We start from the raw sequence: 19,874 nt of genomic DNA, 5'->3' as shown, positions 1-19,874 counted from the left end.
CCTCTCTCCTCCACACCATGGGTAGCCACGCCCCTTACTGCTGATTGGCTACAAGTTTGTTTTGCTACTGGCCCGAATCAGTTTTCTAAAGCGTTTTTGAAAAATCGCTTACCCCACCTTTAAGGTTAAGGTAGGTAGAATGTTGACGTACTTGCAACGTTACTTCTAGTGAGTTTGTCTGTTGGGGAACCATCAAAATAAAGTGATAGCATATATTTACCAGACATACTACTAATACTCCAATGACTGCTAGTTGACATGTTGCAGAGTTACTTATCAACAGCTGTCTAAAACGTACGTAACCGAGACGTTATAAATCATCATACTCTTAAAAGCTATAACCACAAATAAGTAAATATGAATATTCATAAGAACATTTTTAATGTATTATAATAAGATGATATAACATATTATAACGTTTTTTTTATATATAATGCATTATGCATTCATTATAATGCCTTAAGAATACCCTTATAATGTATTATAATATGGACTTAATAGAAAGTGTTACCAAAAGTTTTTGTTTACATAATATATGTGTGTGCACTGTGTATATTTATTGTTTATATATAAATACACACATACAGTATATTTTTTGAAAATATTTACATGTATATAGTTATATTCATATAGTTTATATTATATATAAATATATTTAATATATAAACACAACATTTTTCTTAAATATATACATGCACGTGTGTCTATTTATATATATATAATAAATATACACACACATGTATTATGTAAGCAAAAACTTATTTTGGATGCGATTAATCATTTGAGAACACTACTAATACAAATTAATAAATCAATTTTTTAAAACATTCAACAACAATTTCGTTTTTTTTTTGTTTTTTTTTCATTTTTCTGCATTTTCTTGCTTATTTATTCTGCATATATGATGCTAACAAATAAACAGACGGTCAAATTAAATAACTTGCTAAATAAATCAGGCGACTGTCACGTGCCTGTTATGACAATGTTTTTATGACATGTTATGACAATTTTAACATTTTTATAACAATTTGAACTTATTAATGGATTAGTTCATTGCTTTAGAGGGGACAATATGACGGTAACAGATGATGGTTAACACACCTTGAGATGTTGAGATGCACTTTTTGGAAATTTCCAGGATGTGCATCATCTCGGTTACCATCATATTTTGTCCCCTTTTACTCCATTAATGACTAATTATTAAAACCATCATAACTACCTCATCATTTCAAGAAAAAATAACTCTTCGAAGACAAGTGAAAGTCCCATATTTTTCTGCATGCTATATGACTGTCAGTTTATGAATTAAATAAATTCTAAGACGCACCTCATAGTTTAACAATATCACAATATTAAATCAAATTAATTGTCAGCCGCTACTTTTTCTAAGGTATAATCATCTCCCAAAATGTATTAATTTTGCTTGATTTCTCGCAATGCAATTTACTAACTTCAAAACATATGTTTAGTCTGATTAAAATGTTACAAACATGTACTTTCAAAACTCCCTATTATACTAGACGTGGCAGCCGGATGCTCTATATACGCATCCCAGTGTTGTAAACATTTTAAAATATTAGGATCAAATGTCTGACAACCGTATTAGTAGTGTTACTATCTATAGCACAGGAAACAAACAAGCATGTCCACCCTCTGATTTTATCTTATTTACACATACACACTGGTTCAGCATTATTCTTGTAATTCTTGTAACAAAACCAGCCCAAAAAAATGAAAGAACCTCACCTGCGAATCAACACAACGAATTATGAATTGTTCTCCACCAGCTCCAACCAGAGAAGGGTGTCCACCCAATCCCAGCAGTGTAACTTTACAACCTCAGTCCCAGAACCGCCTCAAGTCCAGCTCCAGGCCCGTGTGACCTCTGAGAAAAGTGGCACAGCTGAGTTCCTCAGACGTGAAGAGGGTGTCATGCACTTTAATAATGCTTCCTGGCTGGAGAAGATCAAAAGTGACCCTGTGAGAGTAGGTTCAGCCGATGCACTTCGCGTAGAGTGGATGGAGAGGAGATGAATTGAGAGAGAGAAAGGGGAGGAGAGATATCCACATGCTCTCGCACATGTATGTCTACATGAAGATGTTAGGCTAGGGCTAGGTTGTTTTTGTTTTTTTTTTCCTTAGAGCTGCATGTGATAGCGTTAGAGGGAACCGCAATGAGTAAAAGCTTTTTCCAGACATGCGGTGAACGACAGAAGATGACAAACTTCCAGTGATGGTTCAGTCTGCCTCAGAGGCAGTCTGACACAATGCCACAACTTCCTGTTTAGCATAGACACTGCAGACTTGTTAACATGTTCTCTGTGCTTGCCATAATGGCTGTAATGGAATAAAACTATAATTTGCATTATGAGCACTCAGTCATGTTTTTCCGCTTTAAGACACCACTGTTAGTAAAACCTGATTGAATAGATAAATCATAACTGAATCAAAGCCTTATCAACATTTTTTTTTTCCTCAAATGCCAAACCACCTACTGTTTCTCTGTCTGAAATGTTCTGGTAAAGGCTGAGACTTCTGAGAAATTTGGTTAACCCTATATAAACTTAATATTCTCTTAACTGATTATTTAATGGTTACGTTCCATGAGGAAATGTGGAGCAGTTCACCTATGTCTGATAAAAAGGTACAACTCAAGTTCATCAAAAGGTGTTTTGACCTTTCAGTGAATTTCATAAAGTATTGACTATAATAAAACAGGTAAGGAATGAGACTTGTATCTAAAACGTATTGTTAAATAATTCATGTTTATGCTGTACACATTGTTTTGTGGTTGCCTGCTGCTTGGGGTTCATTACTGTTTTATATTTTTAATATAAAACAATTATTTGTTTCATATTCTTCCCGTTTCTGCTGGTTTGCATTTCCTTTGATCTTACTAACTGACTGATTTCTAGAGTACAGAGCAGTTTCTGGACTCATACATGTGGGCTTTCCCTAAAGCTGTCCGGGCAAATATGATACTTTCCATTTCCTAATGTTTTTAACTTCATAGAAACAACGAGTTTTTAGATCTGAAACAACGTAATGTTCCATTCACAGTTTCAGTCAGGAAATATTTGTTTGAGTTTAAACTTAAAGCAGTTATTGGTTCAATTAATGTGGAACTCTTATCAGCGGTTTCTGAGGCATTTTGGCAATTATCACATAGTTGTGTCCCTCAGTTTATAAAAACACAAACAAAAAATGTGTTCACAGTAATTTATTTGCAATAGAACTAGATCTAAAATATGGTCATGCAGGATAAGCCATTGATAATAAATAGCCTATATGCTAGTACTATGCATGCAAATAAGCAAGTTAATAAGAGTTTGTCCCTAAACTAACACTTTAGAACAGGGACAAAATTCTCACTATTAACTAGTTTTTAGTTAGTTATTACTAACTAGTTATTAGCATGAATATTATTAACATAATGGCTGTTTATTAGTACTGATAAAGCACATATTTTGCATGACCATATTCTATATCCCTAATCCTACCCAATACCTAAACTAAACAACTAATAATATTGAGTTTATTGAGGCAAACGTCGTAGTTAAAGATTTGTTAATAGCTTCTGCCATATGTACATTAACTGACAGTCACCACTGATAAGCTGCCACTAAATATTGTCGAAACTTAATTTGCTGTAAAGTTGCTTTGCAACGATTTGTATCGTGAAAAACGCTATAGAAATAAACTTGAATTGAATTGAATTGAATTAATAGCAAGAACTGGACCTTAAAATAAAGTGTGACAAAAATATTATTATTGTGAGGTATTATTATAATTTATTTTCTATTTTAATAAAGTTTAAAATATCTTTCATTCCTTTGATGGCAAAGCTGAATTCTCAGCATCATTACTCCAGCCTTCAGTGTCACATGATCCTTCAGAAATCAGTCTAATATGCTGATATGGCTGATTTGCTGAATATTTTTATGACAACAGAGGTACTTCGAGGAATAGAAGGTTCAGTAGAACAGAATTTATTTGAAATAGATTTGTTATATAATTTTGAAATAAAACACTGTATCTTGCATTGTTGACATAAGTTAATATTTAAAATTCCAATATATAATTTAGTCTTATTATAATTTAAAATGAAAAAATATAAGCCTCTATATAACTGATATAATTATTCCCTTTGAATGGTAATCTGCTATTTATAAATGTACCATTAATGACACATAAACAAAAAAAAAACCATTATCCATATTCTGATCAAATCAGATGAGAGCGGTGGCAAGTTTTCCCTCTGGTTTTTAAGCTAAAGTGGGACATATAGTGCCTTTTGATGGTTTTCAATTATTCCATTTCAATTGTGCTATAAAAACTAAATGAGCAAATGTTTCCTTTGATTTCCCTTAATAAGACATTTAATAACACATCATCATCCTCTAATATGTTACTTATCACGCCATCTTTCCCAACGTCTGTCGTAGTTTCACCATTAAAAGGATGATTTATAGCTCAAATACAGATAAATTATTATACTGGTATAAGAATGAATATATTAAACCCTCTACAATGCCTTTTCTCCATAGACTTCAACTGTACAGTAAGCGCATTACTCAAACTCAACACTTTTGCTTATTTTTACAAACTGGGGAACAAGCTGAAATTATTTTCTGTGCCCACAGATGCTGTCAGTAAAGCTTAAGCCGTATTGTACCTGGAACAAGTTCTCCGTGTATTTTTATGTTTTTCATTTTGTCATTCTCTCTGCTAGATTCTTTTGAGAATCAATCAGGAAAAGAGGATAAAAAAAATCAACTTTACTCAAACCTCATGACTCAAGAAGATTAATTTCAACAGATTTATGCATCACCGTGTTTATTATACCTGCTGGCAATGCTCCGACATTACCTTCCACAAACTACATCAGAATTTCTAAGGTTACAAAATAGTCCTTCATAGCAATAAGTTTCAAGCAAACCTAATTCTCAGTGACATGCAGCCTAATGCTCAGGTCTAGGGTCAGTTAGGAATAAGAATACACATCCAGTACAAGCAAAGATCAGCCGGTTGCTAACAGCGGCTGATCTGAGAACAGTCTAGGTAGTCTTTGTGCACTTATTTTGTATGCTGATAAGGCCGAGGGGCAGCCTGCTTATCAGTCCTCATAAGATAACATCCATGTCATCTTCCCCATGGAGGGCAAACTGATGACGATACTGGAAAACACCAGACTCTTGGACTTCTTCCAGGTTATTTTGTGAAAATGTTCTCAGTAATACGTAAAAAGTGGATCTGAAACTAAAGGTGGCGTCACCACAGAGCACAAAAAAGAAAAAAAGTCCAGCTTAATAGATACGTTTTTTTTTCCTTTGCATTTGTATCATGACTCATACATTTCTGTTGACCTGGAGAATATCAGCTTGACATCAGTCTGTTGTGAACAACAAACTAGGAATGGGTCATGATGGTCGATTAGTCAATTAGCGAGATTGACTATAACTTGTTAACGATTTTTCTTTAATTTGCATGTTAAAAGCATGCTGCGCTTTAGCAGTTTAGGTCACATTGTCAAAATTTGGGTGAAATTTTGTGGGCAAAAAAGGTATCTTGTCCATGCATGAAGCACCGTTCACACAGAAGACATTTTCAACTTTCTGTTGATTAATGCGGCAAATTCACATGAACATGAATGCAATCTGCTCGAGGAACGACTTCACACGAAACTCCTGATTGCATATTGAAATGACTGGATTTTGGCCACAGAATTTCAAGGGGCACCGGAAAATGTGACCATACCTTTAGACAGTTTTGACCATTAAAACTCTTAAAACATAGTTTATTCATCACCTTCAAAGCACCACTGTCAGGAAAGACACATTCAGAAGAACGTCTCTGGCCATTGTGTCACATCTTGCACTGTTTTTTGAATGTTCTGCAAGTTTTTAAGATGCTGCAAATATTCAACATTTTAAAACCATGTCTCGAGATCTTTTGGAAGATTCTCTTCTATTTTGTCCCCTAAAGGTACGGTCACATTAGCAAAATTGCGTAGGGAAAAAGTCCATTGTCTATTGTCAATAGTTAAGCAATTTATGAAGCTCCATTCACACAGAATTCACTTTCAAACCAAGTAGCTTTTTGTTGGTAAATGTGGCGAATGCGTGTGACCAACTTGAACCATTTGCTTAATCTACATGAGGAAATCTTTCGTCCTGACATGAAATTAACGAAAGCATGTATTTCCATTGAACTGACTGGGTTTCGCCTGCGAAAATACGCAGAATACTTGTAAATGTGACCGTACCTTAAGAAAGATGTCTAGTTGGGGGAGACGAGCCCAAAACCAGCCCATTTCGAAAAAATTTGTTTCGCACATGCCTACAATGAACAGTTTGACTTTGTGTCTACATGTTGGAATCCAAAGTAGTTCTTTCCCAACCTTAATATCTGCATTCCAGAAACAAATCTGCAGCAGTCCTGGCTGAAGGAGGTCAGAGTTCAGACGGCCTGCCAAAGACACCTGAAGCTATGCTTTCTTACAGAGGACTACCTCCATCCTACGCTCTTGGTGCATTAAAAATCGCTAAAAAAGTTCGGGCAGGCACTCTTCATTCCTCTTGCCTCCGCCTCGGTTTCTTCTTCAAAGGATGCTAACACGCTCTGTCAGCCCCTGCATGTCCGCGTCCTCTGCACCCTCCAGCTCGTCGTCGTCGGACGCAGGTGGCGGGGGCACCAGGTGAGCGGAGCAAATAAGGAGATGATAAAGACAGAAGGACGCCACAGCTAATGATGATTCATTTTGTTTGCGGTTCATTGTGATTCATTACTTATTTGCCCTTAATGTAACTTCCTTGTCAAGCATAAAACTCTCTTTACTGCAAATCCATACTTGGATTTTTGTCATCTCAGGGGTTGTTTATCACATTTGTCCTTTTTCCTTCTTTCATGTGGACCTTTTAATGTAATTACAGCCCTATTTCCAATTTTTTTTCATGTGAATATAATAGCCTTATCCTTGTCTAGATTATCCTTCTTGCTTCCGTCTCATTTAATTAAAAAATTATCTTTTTAATAGTAATAGTAGTTTCAATTAATATAGTATAATGCACACTCACAATCACACACATACGCAATATATTTCATATATATACATATATATATACACACACACACACACATATACACACACTAGTCAACATTTGAAGTGGATCAAAACCTTTCATCAAAGTTGTCCTAAAACCAAAATGCATTCTTGTCTTAGGACAAATTTGAATCCACTTTTGAAAAACTTTTTTGATCCACTTCAAATGTTGACTACTATATATATATATATATATATATGTGTGTGTGTGTGTGTGTGTATATATACTGTATATGTGTGTGAACCTGGACCACAAAACCAGTCTTAAGTCACTGGGATATATTTTTAGCAATAGCCAAAAAAAATTGTATGGGTCAAAATTATAGATTTTTCTTTTATGCCAAAAATCATAAAATAAGCTATCAAAGTATCATGTTCCATGAAGATATTTTGTAAATTTACTACAGTAAATATATCAAAACTTAATTTTTGATTAGTAATATGCATCGCTAAGAACTTCATTTGGACAACTTTAAAGGCGATTTTCTCAATATTATGGTGTATGAATGTATACATACACCATAAATCGTGGCCTAATGGTTAGAGAGTCGGACTCGTAACCCAAAGGTTGCGGGTTCGAGTCTCGTGCGTACAGACATTGAATAGAGATTGAAATTGAGAGATATATATATATATATATATATCATATGTGGCACCCTAATCATGGAAAGAGCCATTAATAGCATGAGCCTGATATTGGCATTACCTGTAGATAGGTATGGCTGAGACTCTTGTCCACACTGTAGCGTTTTCTCATCTTCACTTGGAGCAGGTTATTGATGAGGTCGATAGCTATGGAGAAACGGAGAGATCACACAAACAAAATCTGCATTGATTGAAGCTAAATGATTTACAGCAGCGGACAGAAAATCAAAGGCGGTTGGAGCGACTCAACGATCAGCCTGCTTTTAATGCATCGAATTCTTTTTGTTATTATGAAGTACATTTCCAGGAAGAGCCACGCAAAGTGTTCTCTATTCAGCTCTTTTAACTTTTCATATACTCATATTCTCAATTTGATCTGACATTTTATTGTACATCAGGAACTTGTATTAAATTCGGTGTAATTTTACTGTGTTACCTTCAGGAGAGATCTGTTTCCATGGGTTGGGTGGGTACATGAAGGCGGCATTGTGGATCTGATCATTGATGTCTTCGTCCTCGTTGAAGGGGAAAGTTCCACTCAGACTGACATACATAATCACACCTACAGACCACATGTCCAGAGAGCGATTGTAACCCTGGTTCAGCAGGACCTCGGGGGCCAAATAAGCCGGCGTGCCAACGACCGAACGGCGGAAAGACTTCTCTCCGATGATGCGAGCAAAACCAAAGTCACAAAGTTTCACCTGTGAACATCCCGTGTGTGTGTGGGAAGAAGTGTTAAGAGTCAACGAAAAGAAGTATAACCTTGCATTATGCAACAGAAAAAAGAGCTGTACTTTGTTTCCCATGCCTCTTTATCAGGATGTGTTAAAATTGTGTTTTTTTGAATTTCTGACCTGTGGGAAAGGATCCGCTGATGCTAACAGCACATTCTCAGGCTTGAGGTCACAGTGCACTATGTTTTTGAAGTGAAGGTTCCTCAGAGCAGCCAAAATCTAGAGAGGGCGTGAAAGAGAAGATACTGGTTTAAAATAATGTCTTTAAAGGCCCGTTCACACCAAGAATGATTACTATAGCGATAACTATACAATAAAAACTTTGACAGCCAATCAGAATCTACCTGGCTTTTAAAGAGCTTGAGGACAAAACTACAGTGCATTCTTTAAAAAAAAAATAAAACAAATGACAAAACTGCAGTGTGCTAATAACAAACAGAACACAATGCTACCATAGTTATCGTTATAGTTATCTGCAACACTTTACAATAACAGTACATGAATATTCATATACTAATACTTAAATTAAATATTACATTAATATGAACTATTGATGATTTAAGGCATGTACTAATCAAGAACTAATATTACAACATGAGTTCACATGTGAAATTTTACCCCAAAGTGTTAATTAATATATTATCTAAAAGGCACGTATTAACATGTAGTTAAGGCGGTCGGTATCCACACATGAATTCATATGACTCAAGCCGTATTTAAGGTTAGTTCTTGATTGGCACATGCCTTAACTCATCATTAGTTCATATTAACAGATTTGAATTCTATGAGAACAGTGAAGTCCACACCACAACTATAACAATAATGACACACACTCTTAAAACTAAAGGTGCTTTAAAAGGTTCTTCACAGCGATGCCATATAGAAGAACCATTTTTGGTTCCATCCAAAGAACCATTCAGTCAAAGGTTTTTTTTTTTTAAAGAACCATCACTTTCTTACCTTTTTATAATCTGAAGAACCTTCTTTCGCCACAAAGAACCTTTTATGAAACAGAAAGGTTCTGCAGATGTTAAAGATTCTTTATGGAACCATTTAGACAAAAAAAGGTTCTTCTATGGCATCGTGAAGCACTTAAATTTTTTTTATTCCAATATGCTTGGAATCACTTTCAGAATGATTTTTTTTTCAGGTGGTGAATAATAAAAACATCAACAGTCAGTCAGACATGAAAGAGCATTTAAAGGGGTCATGAACTGAAAAATCAATATCAATAATGTATAATATATGAGCGGGCAAATCAATAATATATGAGGTTATTGTGCTATTTAAAAAAAAACATCCTGTAAGTTTCAGAACTCAAAACTTTCTCATTAGTCTAAACAGCTTATATTGAAGCCAATCTGCCAAAACGACAGGTTGTGGAATGTGCCACTCTACGATGTAATAGCATGGCTAAACACCACCTTCCAGAGTAGAAGATCAACGCCTGCTTCTACGTCGCTGCCTGTTTAGCCCCGCCCACCGATTCGCACATGTAGAGTAAATAACGAGAGAGGAAAATGCAGGTCTATGCTGAAATCAAACAATAAAGATGGCTCCGAATACAACAAGACGCTGTACAGTACGAAGTTGTGGAAAAAAAAACAGTCTTTGCATCGCCTTCCTTCTGATCTTAAAATTAGAAAAGAGTGGATGAACTTTATTTTTAATGAAGATCCAGACCGCATCAGTAAGAACTTGGTCCTTTGTTCACTTCATTTTACCGCAGATTCGTTTACAAACAAGGCACAATTTGATGCGGGATTTTCAGAAAGATTGAAACTAAAAGACCATGCTGTGCCGACTATATTGGAACCGACAGTAATGTCGCAACACGCAAGTGTGAGTAACTGTTTTTATTACGTGGCCACTATTGCTTTGTCTCTTCTTACAGATCGTTTGATATGTACTGAGTATGTATGCGTTTTTGACCTAAATCACAGCAGCGTCCATCTGTGAAGGCTGTAGGCTGTCAAACATACACAACAATTAGCCAATCATAGCAGTGGGCGTTTACTTCCAAGTCTGCAATCCGCCACACCTATTCAAACAAAGCGTTCTGATGAGGGGGTTCAAAACAGGACAGAAAATAGCTTATTAATTATAAATTATGTTTTTTGATGTAAAAATCTTGATAACATAAGTGGACCTCAGAGAACAGTACAAAATAATAAAAAAGGCAGTTCATGACACCTTTAAAGCAGCAGACGAAAAAATGCTGCATGCGCTTATAATAAACAGGACACTTATATAGTTATCATTATAGTTGTAGTTAATTGCGACTATAGCTATCTCTATTGGTGTGAACAGGCCTTTAGAATGACTGTGATAACCGTATGTCCTTGGTGTGAACAGTCCTTAACCTCTGAGAAGCAAGTTTTAAGGTCTAAACGCAGCGCTGACCTGCGTGATGAGGAACTTGGTGAGTCTCTCAGGAAGTCGTCCTTTCTCACTCGACAGGATCATCTCGAGCATGTCACCATGGAGTTTCTCCATCACCACAAACACCTTCTCCGGTGTCTCAAACATGCATTCGAGATTCACTATACCCAAGTGTCGCAGGCTCTGAGAGAGGATGAAAGGACAAGATAAAGAGATGCGGTTGAGTGAGTCACGTTGTTGCTTATTTGCATTCATGACCTTATGTTAGGTGTCCTCACAATCAGCAGGCACACAGCAGGTTTAATTGTGTTATATGTGTTCATTATCATTCAGTCAATACAATGTGATGAATCATTGATTCTCTATCGCCCCCTGCTGGTCACCTGCAATATGGCTACTTCATTCCTCAGCTGGCTCTCCTGCTTGGTGGGGAACCGAAGCTTGTCGATCACCTTCACGGCTACATCCCGGCCAGTTTTCCTGTGTTTTCCTGTGTGGGTTGAGGACATGATTATGTGTTGTATATGCGAGATCTTTTGCAAAGGTCCATTTTTGCTTATCATTAGTGGTGCTTGCTATTGCATATACTTATGACAAGGGTTATGAATAAGAATTCCATTTTTGGTGTTTAAACTTTTGAAAAAAAAAATAATACGATTCAAAAAGTGGATTTTTGCAGTGATGCCATAGAATAACTATTTTGGGTTCCCCAAAGAACAGGATTTTGCCGATATCTGATATGCTGATATTTTTCAACTCATTTTGGCCGATTGCTGATGCCAATACCGATATATTTCCTTTTATTTGGAAACAACATCAACTCTCTCCTGTGCAGAGATTATAATCAAAATTGTTCATTTTAGTGAGTTTTTTTTTTTTACAATAATTAAGTTATTTTACAATGAGAGAACACTGCAAGCTGAAAATAACTATAAGTCAACTTTAAATCAATCACTGCATTTTTTGTTTCTTTCTCAGATGTGGAAACATTAAAATTATTTGAAGATTTAAAAAGCAAAAAGTAAAAGAGTTGTAAAAAAAAAAAAATATGTTGTCTATTTTTTTAAAGCTCCTTGAATTTAAGTTTCATAATCTGTTTGGGAAAAAAAAAAACATTACACATTAATGAATAAATATGTATATATAAAACTTTAATTTACAAGTGCAATATTTGTGATTTTTATTCATGTAAGCTATAGCTTCTGACCTTTAAATCAAAGCATACTCGTGATTTTATGACATCAATTACTGCTTTATTTATTTAACACAATCTTAATGTTATTTATGTGTTTTACTTTCATTTTATTACAAATAGGCCAACAGCGCCCCCTAAGTAAATAAACGGCATTAAATCTAATTAACATTTAGGCAAAAGTTCCCTGAATGACCACACTGCTGACTTGATCTTATCGCTAGCACACCCTGATCACATGCGAGTTATTTATCTTATAGGCAAGGCATATTGGCATAATTTATCATAACGGGCCGATCCTTATATTCTCATTTTAAGCCATTATCGGACGATTCCGATATCATTCCGATAATATCGGGCATCCTTATAAAAAATAAAATTTTCCTTAAAGATTCTATGGATGTTAAAGGTTCTTCATGGAACCATCAATGCCAATAAGAACCTTTATTTTTAAGAGCGTAACTTGTCCCAAATTGGACTTCAGTCTAGAATATCATAACATCTTAAGGGTGCATGTGCACTGTTTACATGGTCCAGTAAGAAAACACCTAACAACCATCCAGAATAGCCTGGCAACCACCAAGCACACCAGCCGTATAGCAATGCCCTAGCAAATGTTTAGAAATTTAAAAAATCTGGTTTTCAGTCATAGACATACCTCCATATACCACACCAAATTGTCCAGAGCCCAGAACCTCATCAGCAAAGATTTGGTACACCATTCCAATGTCCTGTTGGGTACATCATCATCGTTTATTATTATCTTACTCATTATCATAATCATCTTTGTCATCATCAGACTATGTGATGTATCGCATCTTTAAAGGTCATGTTTACTCACCACGTTCTCCTGAATCTGACTGTTAGACACTGAGATGCTGACTGATGCCTGCCCTGAAAATTAATCAAATTAATAACCATATTAGTCTCACTTTATAGTGTTATACTCGTACTGTATAAAGGTCAATGACAAATAAGGATGTTAAAATTAAATAATAAAAATATCTATCTATCCATCCATCCATCCATCCATCCATCCATTCATGTATTTTTAAATAGTCCAAATTAAGAAAATGAACATCAAATGAGCATCATATTATATTATCATATCATAGCATCATGTCTAACTAAATTCTTCACATAACCAAATGATTTGTTTAGGTTTCATAACGGTGACCCCTATTGTGATTATGTATGCAGAATCACTCCTTTCTTCTTAGAATTAATCTCACTTACGGTGAGGAGTATGACCTTCGGCTGGAGGGTTGTCTTGGAAGATGACTGGCATGAGGGCTTGACGTATAGCAGTCTCCCATCCTTTGGCAAACTCTCGTCCCACCCCACTATTGGGCGCAACACTGCTGGGGCTGGTGGAGATGGGCAGACCAGACACACTGGATGATGGGGACGGGGTGGTGTTGGGGTCTTCACCAACAAAGTAGATCATGGTACCCGTCATGATCTCAAAGCAGTGGGGGCTCTTGCCAGGAGGGACGAGAGAGAAATCACCTGCCAGGCGGACCTCAAGGATTTCTGAGAGCGGGATCTCCTGTGGAGGGAGGCAAAGGGGCAAATTAGACCCTCAATCATGCAGACAATATGCGCCAAGGTTAATTTAAAAGCAGGGTCTGGGTTAATGCCAATGTGAGTTGAGATAATTAACTGAAATGATACATCAAACCAGGTTCACATTCTACATGTGAAGTCACCCCAGCTTGTGAAAACCATTCATAATGCATTATTTCATGAACCCAGAATATTCATGCTTCATCTGTCACTGTGAACGCATAATGCATAATGTAATGTGGCATTTCCACACACACATTAACTCCTTTTCCATGTGCAATTTAGCTCACAATGTCTATAAACGGTGGGAAGCTTGTTTCCACCATGGGATGGATGGAAAAAATAATTAATAAATGCTGTACATACATACATACATACATAAAAACAAAAAAAAAAGTGATTGTGACTTTTTATTTTACATTCTGACTATTTTTTTCGCAATTATGAAAAAGTCAGAATTGTGAGATATAAATTCAGAATTGTAAAGAAAAAGGTCTCAATTACCTTTTTATTTTTTTTATTCTGTGGCAGAAATGAAAAAACTGAATTGCGAGATATAAACTCTGAACTGCGAGAAGAAAAGTTAGAATTCGGAGTGTAAATCTCACAAATCTGACTTCTTTCTTGCAGTTCTGAGAAAAAGTCACGATTGTTCCGTTTATATCTCACGATTTTGACTTTTTTTTTTTCAATTCTGAGAAAAATTCAGAATTGTTCTAAGTTTATATCTCATAATTTTGACTTTTGCAATTCTGAGAAAAGAAAGTCGGAATTGCAAGATGTAAACTCAGAACTGCAAGACAAACTCTAACTCTAAAAATTCTAACTTTTGTTCTTTAAATTCCAAGTTTCCGAATTTCTTTCACACCATGGAATTAAAAAAGTAATTGTGTAATTTAGTAATTTTGTTTCTCAAAATTGCAAGAAAAAAGTCAGAATTGCAAGACTCTGAACTCAGAATTATGAGATATAAACTGAGAATTCTACCTTTTGTTCTTGCAATTCCAAGTTTACATCCTCACAATAGTTTTTCTGTTTCCAACGTGGAATAAAAAAAATGTAAAAACAAATTGCTTTTTACAACTTTTATTTATCTCACAATTCTGAATTCATTCTCAGAATTGCAAGAAAAAGTCAGAATTGTGAGAATAAAAATCCAAATTGTCAGATAAAAGGTTGCAATTACCATTTTGACTTGATTTTATTGTATTTTTTTCATACATTGTCGGAAGCATGCTTTCATAATAAACAGTCATTAAAACACAAAAGAAAGTGAGATTCTACCTTGTAGTATTTGTTGGTGGTGTCGTTTTGAAACAGGATGATGCATTTGCAGTCCAGGCGCCAGTAGTGTTTCTTCCTCTGTTGGAGGGTGGGGTGAGAGGTCAGAGGTCATTGCTCAACAAGGAGTTGGTGCTGGGGTCAGATTCACCCCAGCAGACAGGAGGAAGAAAGCGAAGGATAAACAGAGCTGAAGAGAAGAGGAGGACGCAAGAGAAAAACCAGGAGGAAGGTTAGAAAGAAAAGGCTAAAGAGGAGTATAAAAATGCTACACAGAAATTCAGAAGTTTTACAGGAGGCCGAGAACAGGTCAATATATCAATGTTGAGAAAATGCCTCAGCCATTTTTTCCCCGTTCTTTGTGAAAATACTCTCCAAACACTATGAGTGGCATTTACTGCTATTCATTCCTACAAATCAATACCCACTCCTGCAGAAGACGCTCAGAATAGCCTGTGATTTAAAAGCTGAAGATTTGCTGATATTATAGCGCAAGTGTGCAGATTGATGCAGAACATATAAAGAAATATCGATAGGGTGTTTGGAAGTGAGGTAAGGATAGTGTAAAGACTAGACAGAAAACTCTGGCTGTGTTAAAAGAATAGTTCACGCAAAAAAAATTAAAACTAAAATGACTTAATTTACTCATTTTTATATCGTTCAAACTCTGTAGAACACAATTTATTTGAAGAAAATCCTTGTCACTATTTTCCATATAATGAAACTGGGTGTTTTAAGACTCAAAACACCTAAACTAGTAAATGAATAAATAAATACATTAAAGTGGTCCATATATATATATATATATCGGATATATATATACTGGATTTTAAAACACACACACACACACACACACACACACACACAAACATACGTATGTATATATTGCATTTTTAAATATTTTATCAATGAAACTAAATGGAAATAAAATAAATATTGCCGTATTAAATATGTTTATTTGTGAATTTGAACATATTTATTCTTATTTTTGAATTAATACATTAATAATTGACTTCTGCATTCCATTTTGTAGTCTTCTGAAGTAATCTAAGTATTCTAAAGCCATTTGGAAGATTTATTGGTAAATGTAAGATGCTCTTCAAAAGATCCCCTCTTCAGTTCCAAAGAAAAAAGTCATACAGGTTTGAAACGACATGAGAGTTAGCGAATGAGGTCAGAATATTCATTTTTGGGTAAATTATCCCTTTCAGGTCAGCCAGCAGTCAGAGGAAGTACCAGTGTGTCCTTGTTGCTGTAGTGCACCATCCAGCCTTCCTTGATGGCTGTGCTAGAGCGACGTGTGGTCTGCCTGATCGACTGCACTACTCTCATCAGAGGAATATTAGCACTGGGGAAACATCACACATGCCATAAATTATGAGATCTTATAAGAGAATCCAGGTGTGTGGCAGACATAGAGGTATGCAGGCAACTGTATGCTGAATAAAAGCTATTCGTACAAAGAAAGATGCACCAAAACAACATGAATTGTGAATAGTTTGTGAAAAGCTAATATCTTATTGGTCAGTTCGTTTTTTTTGCAAAGGGAAACTGACCTGCAATATGAGAATGCATAGTTGTAAATTGAATTTTCACACTTGATGTGAAGGGCTTGTACACTTTTTGTAATTTTGCTATGATTTGTATAAGCCATAAAACCATCCCAGGCTCATTGGAAATACATGACTCATGACTCAAAATCTGAGATAGTTAGTCCAAATATACATATTTCACTGCACTTTTCAGATGACATGTCCACAATAGGTGCTTATCAGTGATATCTCTTTTTCTCCATTGCAGATGCGGGTTTATAAGTGTCATAAAAATAACATGCCTGTGGGTACAAAATCATTGCAAAATGATAGTATGCTTCTTGTAGCATGTTTCATAGCAGTTTCGGGTAAAATGTGCTGTGAGTGACGCTAAATAGTGTGTTTAAATTTCTTAGTTATTACATTGCTTATTGTACATATCACGGCATTTCAGAAATGACATGTCCGGTGAGTGGCACTGAATCGCGTTAATAGCGTTTTTTTTTACATAACTGATAGTATTAACAAAAGCAAATGTGAGATAAAAACACATTTGCTGAAGCAACCATGCCATTTTAGTTTCCTTGTGCAAGGCTTTGACCTCTTTTGTGGATTGTCGTGTCTCTTTTTTCACCAGATTCGTACCAGAGTGCTCCATATCGCAAGTTCTACACTCTACCGGGTGAGCTATCGAGTAAGTTTACTATGTCAAGAAAAGCCATACATATGGAGCTGGTTATGTTATGCAAACAATACAATTTATTAGATTACAAAATTGTGAAAATGAACAAAAGTTGTTGCTATTGTATTGCCACTAGTGTTCATTTCAGTTGGAAACTCTAGTGAAATTTATATATAGGTACATTTTCGCAAAAAAAGTAGACAGTCACGTATTTCCAATGAGCCTGAGTTGCATAAAACTCTATTATTATTCTTTCCAATTTTGTGGTTACGGTGACTAGGCCTTAATTTTGTCTGTGTGTCTGAAACCTGTCTTACTACCTCTGGTCTCCGCTGGCTCCATGCTGGTTGCTGTCTGGGGAGAAAGACCCGGGGATACTGCAGGCCTCATCTGAGTCGTCCATCAGAGATGACTTATCAGTGTCAGAATACTCATTACTGTAGTCCATCGGCACCTCCATGTCTGTGCTTGGACTTAATATGTCTGAGAGGCAGACAGATGGGAAAGAAGTCAAAAATGCACACACAAGCACCGTGAAGTGACAAACAATAATTACATGTTTGCAGAAGCAGAAGAAACAGAGCAAATATTCCAAATGTGTTAACAATGTCCATCATGTCAACAATGTTTCTCTCACACTCATTACCGAGAGTCTCCCCTAAGCAGTCATTTGGGACCTTGTATGCACATCGCTTGTGGCAGTTGAACTTGCAGTCTTAAAAAAGAAGGGGGAAAAAAACAAGTGTCATAAAATCAAATATTAAAAAATTAGATCAAATTTAAATCTTACAAATTAATATAGGTTTTAAATTATTATAAATCATTTAAATTAAATTAATACGCATGTAGAATACGTATAAATAAGTCCACTACTTGACTATAGAAAAAGGTCACTTAATTTGAATAATTAATCATTTTAAATTACTATTGTATTATTATTAATGTTTGTCTTGTTGCTAGAATTATTTTCTATATTACGAACTACATTACCATTCAAAAGCTTGTGGTCAGTAAGATTTTTTTTTTAATGATTCTGAAAGTCTTTTAGGTCGTTTATGCTCTTAAAAGTATCTTATGTTTATCAAAGCTGCATTTATTTGATCAAAAATCAAGTAAAAACAGTAAAATTATAAATTGAAATACAATTACAAGTGAAAATCTGTTTTCTATTTGAATATGTTTTAAAATGTAATTTATTCCTGTGATGGCCAAGCTGAATTTTCAGCCGATTTGCTGATAATTTACGTTTCTCAATATTATTAATGTTGAAAAATATCTGGAAATTTTTATTATTTTTTTTTTTTTCATTTGTTATATACAGTATATATATTGTTTTTCTATTTTATCTGATTTGATTATTTTTTGGGTGGGGGGCATGATACGTTCTTAAGGATGAATTCATGAATAGAAAATTCAAAAGAACAGCATTTATTTGAAAGATAAATGTTTGCACGAATGTCTTTACTGTCACCTTTGATAGGCTTAATGCATCCTTTGATTAATAAAAGTATTAATTTGTTTAAAAACTTACAAAAAAAAAACAAAAAAAAACTTACTGACCCTTTTTTTAAAAGAGAGTGTACATAGTAAGTGTACTTTTACTGTTATTTTAAGATAATCTACAAGCAAGATAACTACATAATTTCAACTCAACTCAATATTTAATTTAAACTCAAATCAATATTTTATGTCCATGCATTTATGTATTTGACTGAAGAATGTCCAGTCAGTCAATCATTACCACAAACTCAATCCTCCGATCACCTTGTCATTGCATATGAGTCATTATGCAGTCATATTAGTGTGGAATTCACTAATACAACATGAATGAATACAATTACCTAGCTGTTGTACTGTAGTATTAATTTGTAAGTCAGGATGGATTATTGAGCAGGATTGTCAGACCTTTGCACTGGAGTCCCTGGCGGAAGAGTCCTCTCAGCAGTCTCTTGCAGTACTGACACACGGTGGGACGCGTGTACGAGTGAACGGCGAATGTGTGCGGGACCTTCACTTTAGTCATGAGGATCTTGTCCAGGTGGACGGGCCGCCCGGTGTAAAAGCGCCTGGCCTCACTGGGGGTGCGGGGCTGGAGACAGAACAACATGATATTTACATGATATGATATTATTCAATTAAACATTAAGATTCCATTATGTTAAAGTTACGGGGAGACACTGCAGGCAAAAACACTGTTTTTCCATGCACCTGTCAAGTTTGAGATTTTGGGCTTTTTGTTTTTTCATAGTCTTTTTTTTTTCAGACTAGTGGAAAGAAAACATCCAAAAGACACTGTTAAGTGTTTCTTTTATAGCACTTTTATCTATCTGTGTCAATAGATTTCAATTACAATACATATTTTTAAAGGCCGTTTTCTCAAAATGAGTTTTTTCTCCTACGCTGAGCCATAAATCTCCACTTCAGTAGTACTTACACACACCAAACTTTGCATTTTTATTCCGGTCGATATCCTGAAGCTTTTTACAGAGAGATTTGTTCATATATAATTTGCTTGATTATTTTAATCATGATTAACATTTTAATCCCCTAAAAATTATGAAAATATAGGGGTTTTTTTGTCCGTTCTAGGCATTTTCTGAATTATGGAGTGACAAAAATGAGATACCCAAAATTCCCTCTGTAAACACTTTTGACTCTAATATGTCAAAAAAATTAAACAAGAATTTTGAAACTGACATCATCCAGTGTTTAGATTTTTGTACTAGAAATGTATGCAAATTAGCGCATATTTCAT

At 35.3% G+C, this 19,874-nt stretch overlaps 2 protein-coding genes across 2 annotated transcripts in view; both read right to left on the bottom strand.

Annotated features, from left to right (window-relative positions):
- LOC107752290 (G-protein coupled receptor 4-like) overlaps positions 1-2,187 on the bottom strand; it is a 14,767-nt gene extending 12,580 nt beyond the window's left edge. The window contains exon 1 of the mRNA XM_016568227.1: positions 1,747-2,187. The gene's annotated coding sequence lies outside the window, so the exon portion shown is untranslated. The remainder of the gene's footprint in view (positions 1-1,746) is intronic.
- A 5,591-nt stretch (positions 2,188-7,778) lies between these two features.
- The window catches only part of LOC107752286 (serine/threonine-protein kinase D2-like), a 36,087-nt gene continuing 23,991 nt past the window's right edge, over positions 7,779-19,874 (bottom strand). The window contains exons 5-17 of the mRNA XM_016568224.1: positions 19,025-19,208; positions 17,766-17,834; positions 17,440-17,602; positions 16,142-16,253; positions 14,909-14,986; positions 13,295-13,607; positions 12,900-12,952; positions 12,717-12,789; positions 11,250-11,356; positions 10,888-11,049; positions 8,605-8,703; positions 8,184-8,451; positions 7,779-7,894 (exon numbers count right to left, since the gene is read on the bottom strand). Of these exons, the coding sequence (XP_016423710.1) occupies positions 7,779-7,894; positions 8,184-8,451; positions 8,605-8,703; positions 10,888-11,049; positions 11,250-11,356; positions 12,717-12,789; positions 12,900-12,952; positions 13,295-13,607; positions 14,909-14,986; positions 16,142-16,253; positions 17,440-17,602; positions 17,766-17,834; positions 19,025-19,208 (1,797 nt within the window). The remainder of the gene's footprint in view (positions 7,895-8,183; positions 8,452-8,604; positions 8,704-10,887; positions 11,050-11,249; positions 11,357-12,716; positions 12,790-12,899; positions 12,953-13,294; positions 13,608-14,908; positions 14,987-16,141; positions 16,254-17,439; positions 17,603-17,765; positions 17,835-19,024; positions 19,209-19,874) is intronic.

Source organism: Sinocyclocheilus rhinocerous, unplaced genomic scaffold (assembly GCF_001515625.1).
Source record: "Sinocyclocheilus rhinocerous isolate Xijiao unplaced genomic scaffold, SAMN03320098_v1.1 scaffold1012, whole genome shotgun sequence".
Classification (NCBI taxonomy): Eukaryota; Metazoa; Chordata; class Actinopteri; order Cypriniformes; family Cyprinidae; genus Sinocyclocheilus; species Sinocyclocheilus rhinocerous.
The sequence above is the reverse complement of the archived record's forward strand: the minus strand, read 5'-3'. Positions and strand labels throughout refer to the sequence as shown.